The sequence below is a fragment of the Pteropus vampyrus genome, unplaced genomic scaffold (genome assembly GCF_000151845.1).
Source record: "Pteropus vampyrus isolate Shadow unplaced genomic scaffold, Pvam_2.0 Scaffold55, whole genome shotgun sequence".
NCBI lineage: Eukaryota > Metazoa > Chordata > Mammalia > Chiroptera > Pteropodidae > Pteropus > Pteropus vampyrus.
The window spans coordinates 4,324,910-4,346,580 of record NW_011888836.1 but is presented as its reverse complement, the minus strand read 5'-3'; the positions used below and the strand labels follow the sequence as shown (position 1 = coordinate 4,346,580).

At 41.8% G+C, this 21,671-nt stretch overlaps 1 protein-coding gene across 1 annotated transcript in view; it reads left to right on the top strand.

Moving 5' to 3' along the window:
* The window catches only part of LOC105292306 (laminin subunit alpha-3-like), a 171,503-nt gene that overhangs the window by 142,834 nt on the left and 6,998 nt on the right, over positions 1–21,671 (top strand). The window contains exons 25-33 of the mRNA XM_023530840.1: positions 1,225–1,385; positions 4,350–4,458; positions 6,120–6,217; positions 7,110–7,254; positions 8,870–8,996; positions 9,079–9,218; positions 10,132–10,247; positions 11,416–11,627; positions 12,651–12,858. Coding sequence (XP_023386608.1) covers positions 1,225–1,385; positions 4,350–4,458; positions 6,120–6,217; positions 7,110–7,254; positions 8,870–8,996; positions 9,079–9,218; positions 10,132–10,247; positions 11,416–11,627; positions 12,651–12,858 — 1,316 coding nt within the window. The remainder of the gene's footprint in view (positions 1–1,224; positions 1,386–4,349; positions 4,459–6,119; positions 6,218–7,109; positions 7,255–8,869; positions 8,997–9,078; positions 9,219–10,131; positions 10,248–11,415; positions 11,628–12,650; positions 12,859–21,671) is intronic.

The window sequence follows — 21,671 nt, the reverse complement described above, 5'->3', positions numbered from 1 at the left end:
AGGAATTAGTTAAATAATTTTACCTTCATTCATATTATATAATGATAGGCAGCCATTAGAAGCATGAAGTATAGCTATAGGTATTGCTGTAAACACATGAACTACTGTTGAGTAAAAAAGCAAGTCATGACAAAAAGCAGTAATCATAGTTATAATTACCATTGTTTATATAGTGTTTACAAGCCAAATACAGTTCTAAGAGCACTTCACTAAATCATTTAATCTTCGTAATGATTTTAAGAGGTGTGTACTTTGTTATCCTCATTTTTACACGAGATGATACTAAGGCCTACCGCTCTAGGTCACACAGCTGAAAGCGGTATGATTCCAGATTCCAAGCTCTTAATCAGTAGGCGATATCAGAGACAGGCATACTTTTTCTGTAAAGGGATAGACAGTAAAAATGTTTTGGCTTTGTGGTCTATGCAGTCTCTGTCACAACTACTCAGCTCTGCCATGATGGTACAAAAGCATCCATGGTTGCCTATTATGATCACAGTTTATTTTTTTAAGTACACATATGTGCATTTTCAGACATAGAAAATGGTTTGGAAGTATGAATGCCAAACTTTTATTTGTCATTATCCCAAGAGTAGGGTGTGTGTATCATGTTACATTATTTGCATCCATATAATTTAAAGTTTGTTTTAATTTTTTTTAAATTTCTTTCAGTCTTTTTATAGTTTTTATTTTATTTTATCATTAGTTTCAAGTATACAGTACATTGGTCAGACTTTTATATAGTTTATGAAATGATCCCCCTGGTTGCTCTTTCTCTCCTCTGGCTCTATGCCTAGCCATTACATTAATGCCGTTCCTTTTTAAATTAAAGAATAGTTAAAGAGTCTCAAGGTATACTTTCATTCTTCTTATCTCCCATTGGAAATTCCTTTTTTACTTCAAGTTGTGGAGTGTCTTTTACCTTGAGAAACAAGGCAATAGGGAGGCAAATATATGGGTAAAAGAGTAGAAGCTCCTTAATATAGGGTTGCCAGATTTTGAAAATAAAAATACCAGATGCCCCGTTAAATTAGAATCGAGGATAAACAATAATTAATAATTATGTGTAGTTTACCTAAATTTCATGAAACATCCTGTCTTTTATCTGGCATCCCTGCCTATAGGACTATGTGTCTTACTGTGATGACATAGAAAACTATTTCAGCCCCGTTTTCACCATTGCCTGTGTAAACGCATCGGGGACATTTCTTGGCTCTCTGACAGGTGGAACTGCACCTGCGGCTGCGGGTCCCACAGGTAGGCCACTATGTGATTGTGGCCGAGTACACCACGGAAGCCGAACAGTTGTCCGTGGTTGTTGTGCACGTGGAGAGTTCTGGGTCTGTCCTGGCCAGCCAGATGAATGTCTACAGCTGCAAGTACAGGTAATCAGCCTTGCCCTGGGGATTCCTCTGTAACCGCACAGTCAGGAGGTCAGCCTGGGGAACTTTAATTTTTATCTGGGTGGGAAAGTTTTTTCTTTTTTGAGGCTGATCTTGAAAACAAACAGGTGACTAGTTGAGTGAAATAATATCACCCCTAATGTGGGAACAGGGAGGCTTCTCTGTGGGCAACACCTTGAATTGTTGCATTTTCTCGAAAAGCTGTGTATTCTACTTACCATTTTGGCTCTGATTCACATGAATCAGAACCAGTTTTTATATTTTATTCTCTGCCACCCCATATGGTGCAATGAACTCAGTGTTCTCACCTCAAACACTGTGCAGAGTACATAGGGAAAAAGTCTTGTTCTCTGTCACGCCTGCCTTCCCAATACATCCTTCAGAACTGGGCATAATTAATGTTTGATGATCATCAGGTGAAAAATAATTTGATAAAATATTTTAAAATTTCACCCTGATGAAGTTCGTCTCTTCTAAGAACTCTGACAAAGGTTTATTAAAAATTGGTTTTTTTGCATAATATTTCAAAGTATATGCAACTGTTCAGAGTATACTTGAATTAAAGAATCAGTGCAAACGGTGTTTCCACATGAAATTGATTATATAATGAATGGTATTGGAAGTCAGAGTCTCTTGAGGCAGCAGGTGGAGAATGGCAATGAACCCACCTAGTTCTTGGCCAAGGCCTTGAACATTTTGTTACCTCTCCTTTCACGTTGCTTTTTATCAAACCCACATGACCTAAAGTAGTCGAACATTTTCCCTGTTTTGCAAATAAAATAAACTTATGAAAACAGTTACTTTTAGTAGCTTAGAATGGAAACTTGTATGAGATTTGATGGAATGGTTATTGAATTAACATTACACTCTCAGCAACCCTAAAAAAGAAACGATGAGGCTTCTTTTAAAAATCTATAATAACAGATAAAAAAATCTAATCTGCCCTTTTCTCTGGGGCAATGATAAAAGAAAAACAAAGAATATAATTACATTTGGATTTTTAACAGGAGCACCAGATGGGCCAAAAAAGTTCCCCAGAATGTTCTGTCATTATCTGAAAATATTAGTTTCATCTATGTAGGTGACATCAGCAACCACTGGAATGTACACTCCCAGATGGGCGTGTCACTCCTCCATCTGTATCCTGGAGACTGCTGGTCATGGGGCCTGGGGCAAGTCTTCTCCACACCCTAGAGTGTCCAAGTCCACCCTCTAGTTCAGCTCTCCAACTCCTTCCACCTTCTAGATCTTGCGGATCACTCCCTACTCCACAGAATACAAGGTGGAGATAGTTAAGAGGACACGAGGAAGCATTCATCATGACCCTGATAACTCTCTGAATTGTCTCAGAAGAGGCTGAGAATGTCTATGCCAAGGAGAGGAGTGATTTCACAACCAAAGAAAGAAGGGGCACCAGAAGCATTTTTTTTTTTTGTGACCTTCGTCTGAACAATATTTTTGGGCAAGAACTGCATGATATTCTGCAGATCATTTTGGCTGTGGACATGACAACACCAAAGTTCTCCACTACCAGTCTCCATGACTAGAATTCCAAGACAGTACGGTATTAGGCTATGAGTCACTTTTATTGTATTTAACCAGTGCCATATTTTTGCAAATATTTCCTTTTCCTCTATTTTGCCTGTCATGTGGACAAGTGAAAATGAACAGGCTACATATACTGGAATCCAAAAATGTGCCACTGGAAAATATTTGATCCATAAAACATCTAATTCAAATGTTAGGCTCTTTCAATATTGCAGCATTTCCTGCTGAGGTTTGAACCTTAACCAGCATTTCTCAAGTGAGTTCTGTGTTGTCAAAAAACAATATCTCAGCAGAAAAGCAGTGGTGCTAGTGGGATACCATTTTTCAATGTAGTGATGTGATAAACCCGATCTACCCTGCATAAGAGGAGGGGTCATTAATGATTAAATCAATCCAGTTATTACTGTTAGTCTAATCGTAGGAAGCGTTTAATAGAGGATAAGGGTAAAACTAAATCTAAGTGAATCACTCAGTGTATTTAACTTCCAGGTTTATGCTTGAATCCAAAAGGAATGCATTTTAGTTGACACATACTCACACCCCCACACACATGCACATAAAGGAAAAGAAAATGACTGTTTATTGAGTTTCTAATATATGCCACAAACTGTGTTTAGCTCTTTATGCACTATCTCACTTTAATCCTCACCCCCAAAGTCATTGCATAAATTATTTCAAATATTCCCAGAGATGGTCATTTTGTTTTAGCATGTCACTCACTCATTCCAAATTGTATTTACAGAGAAAAATTGCTACAGAGTATGAAGTCAGAAACATTCCTCAAAAAATACTTCCTTTATAGGTTTTACCATTAGAGAGTGTTCTTTGGTTCATAACTGTGACCTTTTAAGTGTTCCTGTTCTCTGCATTCCCTCTGGATGGAGGCAAGGAATATTACTGGTAGAAATGAGGAGGGGAAGGGTGAGAAGGAACAGACTGGGCTGCCAAAGGCAAACTCTGAGTTTCTCACGACGTCGTATAAGGCCAGCCACACTTATCGATGTGGTAGGGTGGTGGTGGTGAGGCCAGTGGGCAACTTTTATGGCCAACAGTACCAAAGATATTGGTAAATTTTCAAGAAGGATATGTCTTAAAGACCAGACACTACTGACCCTGGGGCTCTTTCTCTGGACCGCTAAACCAAGTACTTATTCCATAAGTCAGTGGGAAAGAAAAGCAAGGCCTTTAGCCCTGAGGCGGGCAGCTCAGGCTCAGCAGGGAGGTTCTTTTCCCATATCGATCTCGGCCCACTCCCCTCTTAAACTCATCGTGCAGGAAAACTCATTGTTGGCCACAGGGTTCTAAACAGGAGCAACTGAAGACCAATTAGCCACCCCAAGGAAGGCGCAAAGCGATGGAGACAGGGAGTCAGGCTAAGAAACCTGTTTCTTCTTTCAGTGTCCTCTGCCGGAGCATTGTGACTGATGGCGGGAGTCGCATCGCAGTGCATGAGCTGTTAGCAGATGCAGACGTTCGGCTCAAAGCACGTATGGCCCAGTTCCTTCTGGTATGTTTCTGTTTGCCCATTGGATTTTAGAAGCATTTTGTTGATATTTATGGGTTTTTTTTTTTAAAGCTTATTAAAATTTTGTCTGGGTTTGCATTAAATCTATAAAAGTAACCCGTGAGGAACTGCCAGTTTTATGATATTTATTCTTCCCATTTAGAAATCTGTCTTGCCTCTTCATTTGTTTGAGCCATTTTTATAACACCAATGAAGTTAAATCATCAAATTTAAGCACATCTCACAAAACTGTTTCATTAATTTTTATTCATTGTTACTATTATGAATGAGATATGTTTTATTATATTTCCTCATTTATTATTATTGCTGGTATAGAAACATGCCATTAGTTAACTGTTTATATTCTTTCTCATTTTACTATTTTATTGTGTCTGTTAGCTTCTTGACAGATTCCCTCAGAATTTAAAAGGTCGTAATCACTTGGTATTTTTTTTCTCCAGACTATTGTTACTCTTTCTGAAAAAGAGCATTATTCAGTTAAGTAGATATATACTATTAAGAGTTAAAATGCCCAGTTTGGCCAGTTAAATGCACTTCATGCCCATCCTTTTAATAGCACAACTTAAATTTTGAGAATTATGATAAGCAGAGGCAGTGGGATCTGGGCTAGGAAGTGGTGGCCAGATTTAACATAAGATTATCTAGGTATGAAGCAACTTCCTGTTACTGCTAATATTAAGTCTGTATCACATCCTGGGAAATGCCAGGAGAGCTGATTCTAATGTGTTTTTAACATTTTTGCTTGACAGTGTTAAAAATTATTCTATAAAGTGTATTTATAATTTAAGACTTTCTTTTTAAAATTATTACTCTTTTTAAACATAACAATCCAACTAAATCTTAACATCTTCATCTTTTGAAATTATCACGGGGCTGAACCTTCATCTTTTAAGCGTAAGGTTACCCATTTTGAAATAGTTGAATATCATTCAGAGTCAAGACTTATAGAATATAAGCTCCATGAGGATAACACTGTGATCTGTCTTGGTCTTACAGGATACCCCGGTCTCAGTGCTTGGCATATAATAAGTGTTCAGTAAAAATTTTTGTTCTCGATACTGAATAACTTTATGAACAAGCTAGAAATACAGTTTTGATTTAAAGTGAAATGTATTGGTTAGTTAATAACTGAATTTCCTGTATGACTCAGAAACTAGCTCTGGAGACAATTCCATCAATGAAGTCCATGTGTGCCTGAGACATGAGTCATCCTCTATTAAGAAGGATTATCTGTAGCAAGAGCGGCCCTCCTAATAGCAAGCTCCCTGGCTGCCCACCACACTCGCCACCCCTGTCTGCTAAGGGGTCTGAAGAGCCAGCATCAGCACAGGGCAGAAGAGCAAAAAAGACATCAAAAGTCACTGACTGACAAAGAGTTGTTTTCAAACTTTCATATGATTTTGTTTATTTATATAATTATTCCAAGAGTGGTTTAGTCAGTGACCCTGAATAACAGTAAAAAATGTTTGTTTCACGTAATGATGCTGTAGAGTGCCATACTGCAGTTTTTACTACTTTAAAATAAAAATAATTTCTCTGGATGAATTCTTTACTTAACAGCTTTTTAAAAGAGTATATTTAACTATACCACTGGTTTTGCTGATGACTACAACGTACCTTTTTGTATTGTATTTGCTTTGCAGCATCAAATTTGTATCATACCCATTGAAGAATTCTCAACCGAATATTTGAAACCTCAAATCAGATGTATTGCCAGTTATGAGCCATATGTTAATCAAAGGTAATGTGTTTTCTTCTTTTCTCCCTTATTTATGGTCTGAGTGATTCTGTAATGCTTGTAACTTTATACTTCATTTCAGAAGTGATCATGGGCCAAGGTACTAAATGTGGTTGATGAGTAAAAAAAAAATAACAGATAACTTATTTACTCCAGAAGTCTTTTCAGAATTCTGTAATATCAGGAAGCTGACACAGTAGCAACTTGGGGAAATGGTTAAGCCTAGCTCTCATCGGCAATTACTCTGAGTTCTGTTCTGAGCCCTCACAAAGACTCACTTTGTTCCAATCCGTTAATCTCTGAGGCTCTTCATTTGAAAAATCGTGAAAATAATGACCCACCTCATGACTATGTTAGGCGAATTAGCTAACCAGTGCTTATTGGGGTTTTGGTAGGGTTGTTTTGATATAGATTCAAAAATAATTTATAGACATAGTCATAAGATCTGAGCACATGGCTAGGACTATGGAAACCACCAAGGCTGCCTAAAGAAATGATATACATTTGTTCTCTGTTTTTATACAATTTTATGTCAACATTTATGTTTAGAGGTAAATAATAATGTTTCACTGCATCGATCTCATTTAACAATTAATTTTAGTTCTATAAAGGGAAGTTTCAATAAGTTTCTGGATAGCTTACTTTCCCTCAAAATTAAGATTTTTTTTCTATTTTAGCTCATTGCATTGAGCAGGAGGCTGGAATACACTTGGCTAGTCGACAGCACCGAATATCTTTATTTAAAGATCACCACAGCCCTGTGGTTTCCCCAAGACTGGATCTTTTTGATGCTAACATGGTCTTAGGTTCAGAGTCTGAATCTTCACCAGTGGACGGTTCTTTTTTTTTTTTTGGTCATTTTTAAAATAAGATTTTTAAATATTCTATTTTTCAGAGCCACTTGTGTCTCCTTATCCCCTGAAACTCCTCCAGCAGCATTAATTTTGGATGTCCCAAGTGGTGGGTCTCCCCATCAACTGCCCCAAGATCCTTTGCCTTCTGCTGATGTTGTTACTGGGGTCACCTTAAAGGCACCACAGGTAGGACTCCCAGAATGTGTTGTTTCTATACCAGTAGTTCTCAAAGTATGGCCCTGAACCAGCAGCATCCATATCACCTGGGAACTTGTTAGACATCTTCACAAGGCCCACCATAGATCTCTTGAATCAAAAACTCTGGAGATGGGGCCCTCGAATCTGTGTTTTAACACCACTCCACTCCCCACCCAGTGGATTCAGATGTCCTTAAATTTTCAGAACCTCTGTTCTCAACAGTGGAAGATTCCAGACATGCAGGCATCTGGTTAATCTTTATGACCAGCCCATCCTAATGCTCTCTTTCCCTCTTGCATCTCTGTCTACACGGCATTGGCAACTTTTCATGGTCCATCTTGTGATACCTCGTATTTTCACGGCCCACTGCTATTTAACAGTGTTGAGTTTATTATTTCCCAAGTTGGAATGTAAGCACTTTTAGAAGAGCTTCTGTGGCTAACAAATTTTTTTGTATCACCAACTGCACCAGCACAATGCCCTGCAGGAAGAAGTTTCTCAATGATCATCTAGAGCATGAAGACGAAATATAGTACGGGAAGGCATTTTTTTCTACCATAAACTACAAAGGCACAAGACTTAACATTTGTTCTGATGATATTATGTCCTTATAATACTTTAGATGGCTTGTATTCATTCCCATAGAATTGAGTTAGGAAGTTAACAGATCTGAGAGTGAAAATTTATTAGGCAGCCTAAAAAAGTAGAGGGAAATGAATTGAAATCAGGACAATAGAATTCTAGTCCTGGTTTTGTGGTCAATTTAGTGTATGACCTTCAGCAAATTACCTACCCTCCTGAGTCACAGTTCTCACTTGAAAGATGAGAATAAGCTTTTGTTATTGTTGTCATTATTCTTGTAGTTTTTTTGAGGGTTTGAAAAATCTTATTACTCTCATAGTGAGGCTTCCTGGGGAGAGCAGGGCTCATACTCAAGCTTTAGGAAAAGGAGGAATGTGACTCTGGCTTTCATCGTGGTTGGGTAGGGGTGAGGGGAAGGGAGAGAAGTCCAGGGGGAGGGCATCCCTCTCCTATGTGCTAGAATTTGTGTAGTTTGAACTTCCCATCTGTACCGAGGGATGAGCATTTGGGCTTACTTATATGCTGGTCCAGAAATGGGGCAAAAGACAAGGTTTTGGAAATTGTCAGTGATCAAACATGAAAAATGGAGTCTGACTCTTTATTACACTATTATTACAAGTAGTACTTGAATGCTGTGAACATACTTGTACGGCCTTTTGACAAACATATTATGCATTTCTGTTGGGTACATACCTAGGAGTACAATTGCTTGGTTATATGTTTGACTTTGGCAAAAACTACTAAACAGTTTTCCAAAGAGAGTGTACCAATTTATACTCCCTCCATTATGGTTGTACCACAATGGGATTATTCATTCTGCAGTTGAGGGACATTTGGGTTGTTTCCAGTATTTGCGATTACAAATAAAGCTGCTCTAAACGTTCAAGTAAAGGTTTTCACTTTACTTGGGTAAAAACCTAGGTTATTTTGGTTTTTACCTTCTAAATATCCTGTGATTCTAATTATTCATAGCTCTGAAGCTTGAGGAGTTTGTGTTTTTTTTTCTCCTTTTTCATCCTAGAACCAAGTGACGCTGAGAGGACTTGTACCACGCCTGGGCCGATATGTTATTGTCATCCATTTTTATCAACCAGTGCACCCGGCATTTCCTGCACAGGTGTCTGTGGAAGGAGGGCAGCTGCAGCCAGGTGAGCTGTAGAGAGCAGGCCCTGCAGCTACCTGCCTCACGAGGCCTTGCAGTGGTATGACAGGACTCTCCTCTGTCCCCAGGTGTCTTCCGTGCCTCTTTCTGCCCCCATGTGCTTGGTTGCCAGGACCAAGTGATGGCCGAAGATCAGATTGAGTTTGACATCTTGCAGCCTGAGGTGGCCGTGACTGTGAAGATCCCAGAAGGAAAGTCTTTAGTATTGGTGTGTTCGGCTGGTCCCTCAGCTTACTCTTCACGCAGTTGCCTTGGTCGGTTGTTCTGTTTGTCTGTTTGGCTCATGACAGTAATTCTTCAAAGAATTGAAGTCATATTTATAGAAAAATGTTTAAAATTTACAGCTACCTTTTACCAAAAAAAAAAAAAAAAAAAGCATGTGACAGTTAAAATCAAATAAAATTGGAATAATAGAGAAATGAATAGGAAGAAAAAACTCCCTTGCAAGCTCTGGTGAGCGAGTGTCTCTCTCTCCACCTCACTCCACACTCCACTGGTCTCTCAGAGGCATTTCAGACTCCTGTGTTCTTTCCTTCTTTTGACTTCTGTAGCTACTTTCCTTAGGTTTTCTCCCCCTCCTTCACTTTCTCTAGTATTTCTTCAGTGATTTCTCCTTCCCTTTGTCCCCGTTTATTGTCGTTCCCTTAGGTAGGACCTTGATCCCCCTTGTTCTACCATTTCTCTTCAGGTAACATCCTCTGTTGATTCAGGTCTCTCCTCTGTGGGAATGACACCCACATCTGTGAATTCATCTGTGATCTTTCCTGAGCTATGGGACCAATACGGGATATCCCAGGACAACCCCTGCTCATCCCCCCAGGACTCCTGTCCCCGCCCAGCACTTGAGGCTGCTGCTTCCCTGAGCAGGCGCTCCAAGGGGTCTGTCCAGCACTCATTATCATTTCCTACAGAAGATCGTAGATTGAGCCTTTAATTCTGGCTTAGGGGTGTTCTTGTGATTCTTCCCTCCCGCCCCCCACCCACCCCTGTAAATTCTGTTTCATTCGATCTTGGGCTTAATGCTAGAGAACATTGATCTTAGTAGAGATAGAGTATAATGAATGGTGGCGGGTGTGCTTTGCTGTTGGAAATCCAAAGACATGTTGATGGGTTTCCTTTAGGTCCGTGTTCTAGTGGTGCCTGCGGAGAATTATGACTACCAAATACTTCACAAAAAATCAGTGGACAAGTCATTTGAGTTTATCACCAATTGCGGAAGAAATAGTTTTTATATTGAGTAAGTATCCCTTCGTGGCAAGGCCCTGGAATGCAGGAGGCTCTCCCACATTCCTGCCCAGAGCAAAGCCGGAGGAGGGGCTGGCCCTCAGTCCCTCCGTAGCTGCAGTGAGTCTGGGTCTGGGGAAGAAGGTGCTCTTCCTCTACACACACTGTCCTAAGCAGACCTCATCATGCACATCTGGGCAGGATTCCCATCCTTGACAGTGATCTCAACGCTGGTTCGCCTCCAAATGGGGATTCACGGGCTGATCAGGGGTCTCTCTCCCTCTTTGCTGCTTCCTATTGTGCAGCTCAGATTCCTAAAAGATACCACACAGATACCCTCCACGGGGAGGCACGTCAGCTCTGATTCCCACTCTCCTTTGCTGTCCGACTGAGCGGGGAGTGTCGCAGCAAAGCTAACCTCTCCATCCTCTCTGTTTGAATCCTTGAACACCAAGAGCCTAGGGCAACCCTGGGTGTCATCTCCTGTCCTCTTCTACAGACCCTCCCTGCCACCTCCCAGGTTTCCTGAGGAACCCAGAAGCTCCAGGGGGCCCCGTAGGTAGAAGAAGCCTGTACTGAAAATAGTACGAGCAAAGGCTCTGAAGTCAAACAGCTGTGAATCTGAGTGCCTGCTTGGCCACTCTATAGTCTGCGGCCTTGGGCATTTTGCTTAATTTCTAGCAGCCTCAGTTGCCTTATCTGTGAAATGGGGCTTAGGCCTAGTTGGTGATTTTTGAGGTTAAGTGAGATATAGGCAAAGCTTCTAGCATTATGTCCTTATAATGAACTAAATGAATGTTGACAGTTCACCTCCTCCTCATCATTATTGTTATTAGTGTATCATTACACATTTAGGTGTAATCTTTTTGTAACTGCTTTATTGAGATATACTCCTCATACCATACAATTCATCCTTTAAGTGAACTTGCACCCTTTTATTGCAGCCACCAAAATTTCCCACTACTAATCCTGTGATGTGCTCTGGAGTGGATGGGTAGGGGGAAAGGTAGCTGTCACTGACTGTGAGTCCGGGGGTCGGGAGTTCTCTCATTTTTTTCCCAGGCTCCAGAGCCAGAGCCCCTCTCCAAAACGTGGCTTGAGGGAGCAAGTGGGAAGGGGAAAGTTGGGGCCATTTCTGGGCATACCTGGGATGTCACCATGAGTTGTTTTTGTCTCCACAGCCCCCAGACAGCCTCCAGATTCTGTAAGAACTCTGCCAGGTCCCTGGCAGCCCTTTACCACAAAGGTGCACTGCCCTGTGAGTGCCACCCCACCGGGGCTATCAACCATCACTGCAGCCCAGAGGGCGGGCAGTGCCCATGCCGGCCTGGTGTCATTGGGCGGCAATGTACCCGCTGTCAAATGGGCTACTATGGATTCCCACACTGCAAGCGTAAGTGCACGTTCGGGTCATCCAGATTGTCTCCAGTCCCAAGTGGCTGATGCTCATCTAGGGCAAGGCTTCTCAAATTTCACTGTGCTTGAGACTCACCTGGGGATCTTGTGAAAATGCAGGTTCTGATTCAGAAGGCCTGGGCTGCGGCCTGAGAATTCTGCATGTCTGATAACCAGTCAGATGATGCCTATGCCGCTGGTCCATGGACCACACTCTGAGTAGCAAGGTTCTAGAAGATAAATATTTGTGTTCCCCAGGCTATGTGACTCATGCACTTGACAAAGCAGGTGAGTGTAAATAGCTTTAAGCATCAGAATGTTGGGCAGCACCATACCCTTCCTAATGGAAGCCTCTTCAGTTTTCACAGCCTAACCAAAACTCAGTTGAGATGGGAGGAGAGACGGGGCCACGGGGCATTCTACTATTCACTGACTAAGAAGCCTGTGGACCTGTATCTATGAACTGTCCTGCTGCCTGAGATGTAGGGTCATCCCAGGCCATTGGCCGAGTGAGGGGTGCAGGTGTGGAGCAGTCCCTACACAAAGACCAGCTTTTGCCTAACGAGGCCCCCGTGGCTACGTTGTGCCCTGACCCTGGGCTCAGTGGAGTGATGTAGAGCCATTTCAGGGAGCCTGTGAGGAGACTCTGATGAACAAGAGGCCTCACATTAGAATGGCACATGGTGGCAGCTTGCTGGGCTCCTTTGACTAGGTATCTTGGAGCCAGTAGGTCCAGCTGTGCCTCGTTCAGCACAGCTCATGGTAGATACAGTGTATGATACAGCGTGTGAATGCTGTATCGTACACTGTATCCACAATGAGCATTTGGTATTGTTGGTCTTGGCCTTAAGAAAGGGCTTTTCATATCGACCATGGTCAATAATTCTGTAATGAAGGAAAAGCAAGACATTTCTCCCAGACTCCTTGGAAGTGTCTGGAAATCCTGGCAGTTGGTACAATGCAGCATCTAAAGTCAGGCAGCATCTAAATCTTACATTGTATCTGTTTATCCCCTGGCCAGCATGCAACTGTGGCCGGCGCCTTTGTGAGGAGATGACGGGGAAGTGCCTCTGCCCTCCCCTCACAGTCAGGCCCCAGTGTGAAGTGTGTGAGACACATTCCTTCAGCTTCCACCCCCTGGCTGGCTGTGAAGGCTGCAACTGCTCCAGGAGGGGCATCACTGCTGGGGCTGCCACCCCGGAGTGCGACAGGGACCATGGGCAGTGCAGGTGAGCTCAGGTGGATTCACCTGTTAGGTCCTGTTATGGGAAGGGAAGATGCCACATACCCACACGCTGGTCATCGTGACTTCCTGATTCTCACAGGTCCTAGGACAGCACTATGTTCACCTCAGGGCTCAGCTCCCCAGCTAGGCTGGGTTATGTGTGTGGAGTAGCTAGTCCCCTCAGGTAGCCCAGCAGAGCCCAGGTGAGCACATGGCCAGTCTCCTGAGGCCTTGCCTATTCATTCTTAGTGTGCGTCATGATAATTAAATTATGTTTCTTCTACTGTGTCACTTTGTGGTGGACGCATATCCATTTGTATTTAGGGATGGGCTCCAAACCTTCATTCTAAGATTAGTGGCAATTTTGTTAAGGACAGTGTATGAGAAAGTCTGAAGTCCTCTGGACCACCTTCCTCATTCAGATGGGCCAGCTGGAGGGGGTGCTGGGCCTCCACAGTAGGGGTTGTTTGGGAGTGGGGAGGGAGGTGGGGGGTGGGGCAGATACATGCTAGAGAGCCTGCCTGAGAGCAGGCTGCCCCCAGGACCGCTGAGAGATCCAGCACTGCCCATACGATTGCTAAGAGACCAATGACAAACGTTGGCTCAGACAGATGCAGGTCAGGCTCTGCATTGGAAACTAGAAGCTGATGTCACATGATTCTGGGTGATCAGCCTGATCTCAGCAGGATGGGTGAGTGAATACAGGGGATGAAGGACAGGATCCAGTGTCCCAGAAGAAGAGGCTGGAAAGAACTAGACATGGGATTATGTGGCAGGAAAACTGAGCCAGAGCTTCTGGAGTCCAGGCCAGTATAGCAGTGTACAGGAGAAAGAGTATGGTTCACCACCAGTCCCCTCCCCATGCACGTAGATTTTAGGGCCTGTGCCCTTGTGATTTGGGTATCAGAACCAGAAGGGGCTGCTGCTCCTGGTGGCTGGTGTCCACGACTCCAGCTCAAAGGCAGCTATATGCGTTTCCTGTGACTACTATAAAAAGTGACCACAAACTAGATGGCTTAAAGCAATGGAAATTTATTCTCTCACAGTTCTCAATGCCAAAAGTCCAAAATCAAGGTCTTGACCATGCCATGCTTTTTCTAAAGGCTCTAGGAGTGAATCTGTTCCATGCCTTTCTCTTACCTTCTGGTCTTGCCAGCAATCCTTGGAGTTCCTTGGCCTGTAGACGCATCAGTCCAATCTCTACCTCTGTCTTCTCATGGCTCCTGCTCTCCTATGTGTGTCTGTGTCTCTTCTTTACTTATAAGGACGCCAGTCATTTTGGATTCAGGCTTACTTTACTCTAGTATGACCTCATCTTAACTTCATTATTGCTTACAAGACCCTATTTCCAATTCTAATAAAATCACATCCTCAGGTACTGAGATTAGAACTTGAACATAACTTTTGGGGATAAAATTCAATTCTCTATAGCAGCCCTGTTCACTTTTCCTAAGGAAGTACCCTTAAACCACGCCTTATATGTTGCCTGGTGCCTAACAACTTCTTTGTACTCCTGGGAATGAAGCTAAATGAAAACTTGAGTCACGAAATAGATGTGAGTCCTTACTGAGTCAACTCAGTTGCTCACCCTTCTCAAACTATGAGCATAAACTGAATGCTATTTGCACAAAGAGTTTTAAGGTGACATCTAGAGAGATTTCATCACAATTAATTAACACATATCAGGTTCTGTTCCCTCTAGTGCTTAAGCTGTTCTCTGGAAGGAAGACAGGCGCTTAGTTCATTACTGAAGGCTCTGCATTGTGTTCCGAATATACCTATAGGCCTGTGAAAATGCCTAACTTATTTCCATTGACTTAGTGATGTGGGAAGAGAATGGCACTTGGTGCACTGTGCCCAGGAGTTGCCTGCAGTCTTGTGGCCGGAGAAGATGGATAAGTGGGGAGCTAACAGGACCTGTATGTGCCAATCATAACCCACTCAGCTTTATAGAAAGGAGAGAGAAAAGTCATGTGTGATTCTGTGACTTCATTATTGATCTAGATTTGCCTCTCGGGGGAAAATTGCCTCCACTCCTTCTCTTTCAACCGTTGGTTTATAAAGTAGCTGGACAAATGGTAGAACCTTGTAGATGCAGTCCATAGTGTGGCTGCGTGAAGTAATTTCAGATGGACTATCTGGCATTCCTCTCAGCATCTCCTCTACCCTCTTCTTTGTTTAACATAGCTGTCTTTCCTCCTATTACCTCTCATTACCTTCTACTCTTTCTTCAATGGGGATCATTTTCCTCTCCCAGCTAACACCCCTACTGTGCTTTCCATCTTGTTCTTTTCTACCTCTACCAGGGCCTTCTTCCCTCAAATCACAAATATTTCACTATTATTTTCTATCGCTCCCTCGCCACTGACCTCTCCCTTGTTATATTCCCATCAATGCCCATCTCCCTTTCTTGAAAAACAAAACAAATTTTGTTGACAGGAAACTGATAGTTATAAACATTTGACGCCAAAACTCTAGAGTATTTGTAAATAAAATGTGTGGCTCTCAGTGGAAACATCTGCATGGAATATTTCTCTCCATGAAGCCAAGGGAGCAGCACTGATAAGATCTGCCATCTTGAGTTTGAAAAGGTGGTCGCAAGAGAGTTAGAACAATAATCGAGAGACAGTCAACCAATCCAGTCTGTTGCTATTGAAATATTTCATCAGTTACTCAGTCCAAAACACACACACACACACACACACACACACACACACACACACACACACTCAAAGGTCCCTAGGACACCTACAAACCAATGGAAACTAGAATTAGAACTGACTTTGGAAAAGGAAATCCAGGGTGTTATAAAAAAGGGAAACAGAATGACTCAGAAATAATTGTTTTCATTTTAGTATATTTGAAGAAAAAATCAAAAGAAATAATTCAACATCTTTATGCAGAATAAGTTATTACAAATCCTTCAGAGGAAAGAGAAAAGTCTGACAAATAAGCAGGATAATTAGAGCGGAGGAGAGTCTTAGCATTAAAATCTTTTGCTCACTCAAGGAGTATAATAGCAGAAATTTGGATATAAAAAAGGTTGCAAGAACAAGGTTCTGTTTGAACAGAATAAGCAATGAATAACCTTGGGAAAATAAAGAAAAAAATAGATGGAACAGAAGGAAAGGAAAATAAACAGGGAACACATGGAATGATGATTAGGAAATGGAGGTCTTGGCAAAGGATGGAGCCCAGGATTCTGTAGTGGCCCCAATCGCAGCTGCATTAAGATACTTAGAGCCCTAAATACTAAAAACATTATAGCGATCCCATATAAAATTAGTAATAAAAACTTACTAAGCCACAAAATAAGTGCAAGGAAGTACAACAAAGTTTTATTTTTATTTTTTTACAATGACTACTTCAGTTTTTATTTTGAAAGCAGAACATCCAAGTGAAGAGTTTGGGGCTGGGGCTGGAAAGTTGGGAACCAAGTGTGTAGGTTAAAGTGAGTGAGGACCCCAGGGAGAAGGCATGGACACACAGAGGAAAAGCCGGGTGTGGGTCCCGGAGGGGATACCGATGTTTAATCATAGGAGGCAAAGAAAGGAACCAAGAAGCAGTAGAATTCACTGTGAGAGAACTAGTGGGAGAATTTTAAAAGAGAGTACCTGGTCAACAGAACACATTGCTGCAAAAAGAAAAAGGAAACCAAGAATGCATTAAAAATTATAAAAATCAGTTAAGGCACCATCTAAGACAGATACATTATAGTATTTTAGGTAAAAATTCTAAGGCGTGTTTAACAAATCTTTACTAGCCAATGACAGCTCATTAGTCTGGAAAATTCCTAACTCGAGACTGAGACATGTCATATAGTTTTGCCCAAACCTGAGAGAGCATCACAGGAATGGAATCTCATTGACCTGTATTGCACTTAAACCAAAATGCGAAATTGTTTATCTTGACGTTACCAAAGAGACCGTAATAACCTAATGGGGTGACATCTATCCATGATCAAAGTGAGTTTGTTATGAAAGGGCCCTTGGCAGATAATGTAAAAAAATCTTTGAATTTATTACATGGCTGTAAATTGCACAGATTGCCCATGGTAATTCCAGTATTCATGCTGAAAAAGCTTTTGATTGTCTGAAAGAATTATGTCTTTAGAAAATGTTAAAGGAAAGAATGCTTTTTTCACCTAGAAAATTTCCTAATAAAAAGGAAGAATGTGTCTAGGACAACCCAAAGTTTGTGTAGAAGAAATAATCAAAGATATCTGTTTGTAATTAAAAAAACTCCATGCTATCTCAATCATACAACAGACTCCCTTACAGTTGTACAAATTATCACAAGTCACAAAGCTTAAAAATTGGAATTTTCAAATTGTATTTGACTGTAGGTGTTAAAGTTTACCATACTAAAAAGAAAGTCAAACTGTTAAAAATGTTTATCTACTTTAAAATGAATTACAAAAATAATTGTAGCAATTAACAATGCTCCATCTTTACTTAAACTGGTATTGTAATTTTAGAGACAATTGAGAATAAATAAAGTTGGGGCCACAAAACTGAGTTCTCTGCTCACCTTTGTCATGAACTAGCTAGGAGAACCTGGGCAAGTCATTTTGCCATCCTGGGTCTCAGTTTTTAATCTATAAAATGAAGTTTGGTAAAATAATCTCACCTAAATTTAAAATTCTGATTCTATTCTTCAATCTGATTGTATCACGAAGTATTTCAAAATTGTATCGTATAAAAGCCAAACTCTATCTAGATGAATCTTAAAAATGCTTATATTGATCAAATTTCATTTTTATGGCAACTCAGTAATTTAATTATATATAAGAGCAATGAAAAAGCACATTTGTATCTACTTTTAATAATGGAAGAGGAGGTATGCCATCATATTCTTTGAACAAACAAAAGGGCTAAGATATCCTCGTATTTTATCAGCGACAGATACAATGAAACTGGTAATCACTGCTTTTAAAAACTATCATGTTGACTACTTTTAACCTATTTTAAGATCGATTAAGGGAGATGGCAGTCCACCTGGACATCCAATGAAGCCATATGTACAAATGTGCCTTTTCAGCAAAAGGACAGGCCTTTGGGGTGACTTCTGTCTCAGCTACCCCTCAGAGATTTACTAAATATTTGTGTTAGATGGAGAAACAATATACCAGAAGAGGTCATAGGCTTGGCATTCTTGGAACAGAAGTGCTTCCAGCTAGGCATAAATCCACAGCTCTAACAACTTGGAGAAGCACATCCTTTGACACACCTCATGGAATAACAGGAATGATAAATTCCAGGCAGAGTGCAGGCCCTGGGACACAGTGGTGAGTAGGGTGATGGAGCTCCTGCCACGTGACTGGAACACAAAGTTCTCACCTTCGTTCCCTCTGTCTTCTTTCATCTTCTGTAACAATAGTGTCTTTCTCCGAATGATCCTTCGCTGGCTATTTCTGGCTCAACCTCCTCCTTCTCCAGACTAAGAGGATATGCGCTGTGAGTTTGCACAAGATTGTGTCCTGCCACTGGCAATCACTATCTGGGTGACGTCCACATGTTACTACTCCTCTCTATGCCTTATTTCTTCACCTGTAAAATAGAGATAGATACTGGGGCACCTCCCCCTTGAAGTTCTTTAGAGGATTAAATATTCTATGCAAAAACCCTTAGAACAGTACCGGACACACACACTAGCGCTCAGTAAGTATTAGCTGTTATTATTATTTGCCAAGTACTTGGCTGTCTGCTTTCCTTCCTCTATATTGTGTCCCCCAAAAGCCCACCCATTCTCCTGGCTTCAGCTACCCCGACTCCTACATGATTCCCCCATCTAGAACTCTAGTCCTGACCCTTGATGGTTATTTTATCCCACCTTCATTGCAGATCAGTTCAACCTGGGTTCTCTTACTGGCTTTACTTGGGTGGCCTTGGACAAGTCTCACCTGTTTCAGCTCCTGTCCCCTCACGCGTATAATGAAGTGTTAGACTGGATGATCTTCAAAGGCCTTTACAACTCTACAGCTCTGACTCCATATCTGAAACCCATGTCGTTGTCTTGCATTTCAAGCCATTTCTCTCTGTGTGTTTAAAATTTTTCTAGTTAATGGTAACAGCCTCCTTCCAGTCCCCAAATTCCAGCCTGAAATCTCAGTACATCTTAGAATTAATGCCTTTTCCCTACAGTCAATCAGGTGTCAACTTCTGCAAGGTGTATATTATCCCCCTTCCTTTCCAAGGTTCTTTGCTACCTGCTGCCACCCAGCTAAGTCTTTTTACTACTTCGTGTTTGAATAATATTGATGGTCACCTAATTGATCTGCCTTTTCCTGGTTTGTATTTTCTTTCTCCCTCCCTCCTTTCTCCCCGCCACCACCCCTTCCCTCCCTCCCTCTTTCTTTCTCTCTCTCTCCCTCTTTCTTTCTCTCTCTTCCTCCCTCCCTCCCTTCTTCTCTCCCTTTTTCCTTTCTCTCTCTCTCTCTCATTCTTTCCCCATTAGTTGAAGAGGGATATGCTAAATACAAAATTATACTGGGATATAAAAATCTATTTCCCCATGATTTTGTCATGAATACATAGAACTATTAGTCTACAAAATATGAGACAATACCGATAAATGCGTATAGGTTTATGATTTTATTTTCTTGGTATGTGTCTTTTTAAATCATGATGAAACATTTCTCTCAGTTTCTTGTGAATTATTTTTTTGCCTTAAATTTTGTCATCAGATATCAATATGTTTTATTGCTCAAATTGTATCTAGTACCTACTCCAGTTCAGGTACTGTGTCTTGTGAAGAAAGCACACATGCCTACTAATAAGACTTGTCCCAGGCCCCAGCCTGATAGGGGAACGCATACTGACCAATAATGACAATGTGGTGTGGCGGGTGCCACATTGTGTGCAGGCTGCTGCGGGGGCAAGTGGCTCTGCACAGCACCACCTCCATCATGTCACTTTTTGCACAAGAACCTCCCTCAAATCCCCATTGTCTGGTAGGACAGACACCAGCTTTCCAGGGTAATCTGGCCCCTCACCTACCCTAACGTAAGCCTTTCTTCAGCTTTCTTCTCTGGCTTCGTTTTTCTCACTTCCTCTAAACACTTTCGCATATGTTCAATTCTCCAGTTACATAAGTTCTCCTTCCCCCTCTTCTGTTACCCCCAAATTGTATTTATCCTTCAGGGATTTTGTTTGAAAAGTGCAAATTTAGATAAAGGATGAAGCCTTCTACAAGTCCACGGAGATATCCTCATCATCTCGTTGCGTAAAGCAAGTTTGATGCTTAGCCGTCCATCTCTCCCATGAGTACTTAACTTTCTGCATCTCCGTGTCCAGTGTCCTCAGTGAAAATGCACCAAAGTTAAGATTCATCTATTCTATTCTGTTCCTTCCCTGTCATGTCCCCTACGCAGGAATGTTATATGTAGAAGGTACTCAATTATTGAATGAATAAACAAATGAACAAGGTAGACTTTGGATTCTAGATTAAAACTGGAGTCTGGTGTGGGTGTAATATTAAAGGACCCACAGTATCTAATGAGCAAAGGATAGAGTTCACCCTAACACCTGGTTGTCTGGCTGTGTATGAGACACAGTGAGCACCCACACACACAGATGTTGTATAACATTTGGCTGTGGGCACATCGCTGTGGAGATGGCTTCCTGTGACCTGCTTCCCGGTGCTGCTGTTCTGCACCTCCAGGCAGCATCTACTGGAACCTCTTGCTTTTGCAGTGAGAGCAGCTCCTTGGGTAGTAGAGTGTCTCCCTGGAGAAGTGTGCCAAGGTCAGTGTGACTTTAGGTGTTTTTTAAAAGATGTTCAGCCAGACATTGAAAAGGAAGTTTCTTTTTGATTCTCTGTTGTCATGGCACCACCCAAAACTCTTTTGATTGCTTGTTTTTACACAGGATTCATAAGCATTGCATTACTCAGGAATCCAGACATTATATTCTCTGTTTTGGTTAAACCTTGCCTATCAGTCCTAACTAGATTTCGCAGGGTTCGGCTCACAGACTTCTGCTCTTTTCACTCTGCTCAGCGTTTTGCTTTTTCTCATCCACTCATATGCTCTCAGCTGCTACTTATGTGTGGAATGAGGCTCAGAGCTTTATCTTAGCGACGTGGTCACACTCTCAGCCCACCCCTCCTTGCCACCACATCATCTCACACAAGTTCTAAAATAAATAGGCAGACAAGTAATAATTTTGCTTTCATTTCTCTTTGTCTCAACAAGCAGCTTCCACAGTCACCTTCCCTGAAAAAATACTCCTGTTCCTTTATATTTTATGAAGTGAAAGTATAAAAAATAGGCTCCTGTCTGCCCTGTCTCACCTTCGTGGCCCAAGTCCAAGTCCCTTGCAGCCTTGTCCACCAATGGCGTTCAGTGTGTAGTCGCTGTTTGGCACCAGCATTCACTCAATGAACCCTTGGGCCGGAAGCCCTGAATGTTTGCTAAAAGAAACGTCCATGACCTCAGGGCACCAAACTTCCCAGCCAACACTTTGTGACAACAGCCCTGTCCATGCACAGCGTCCTTTTCCTCACTGCCAGGTGAGGGGAGTAGAATCTACCGAGTCGAAGTCAGGTCATCGCCGAAGGTCCTGTTCTGATCGAAGCTCCCTTTTCCTGACCACTCCCTGTGGGGCAGGTTGTCTGTGCTCCCTTGCCTCCCCTCTCTAGACTGTGCTGCATGCTCACTGCTCCCTCCAGAAATAAGAATCACCAAGCAACAGTCTTTTTTTTTTTTTTTTTTTTTTGCCAGACTGTCTGCTTGCATTTAGTCTGAGAGTCACAAGAAGAGAACAGGTGTTATTAACTTAGGCCCAGGAACCCTCTGAGCGTGAAAGTAAAAACTGT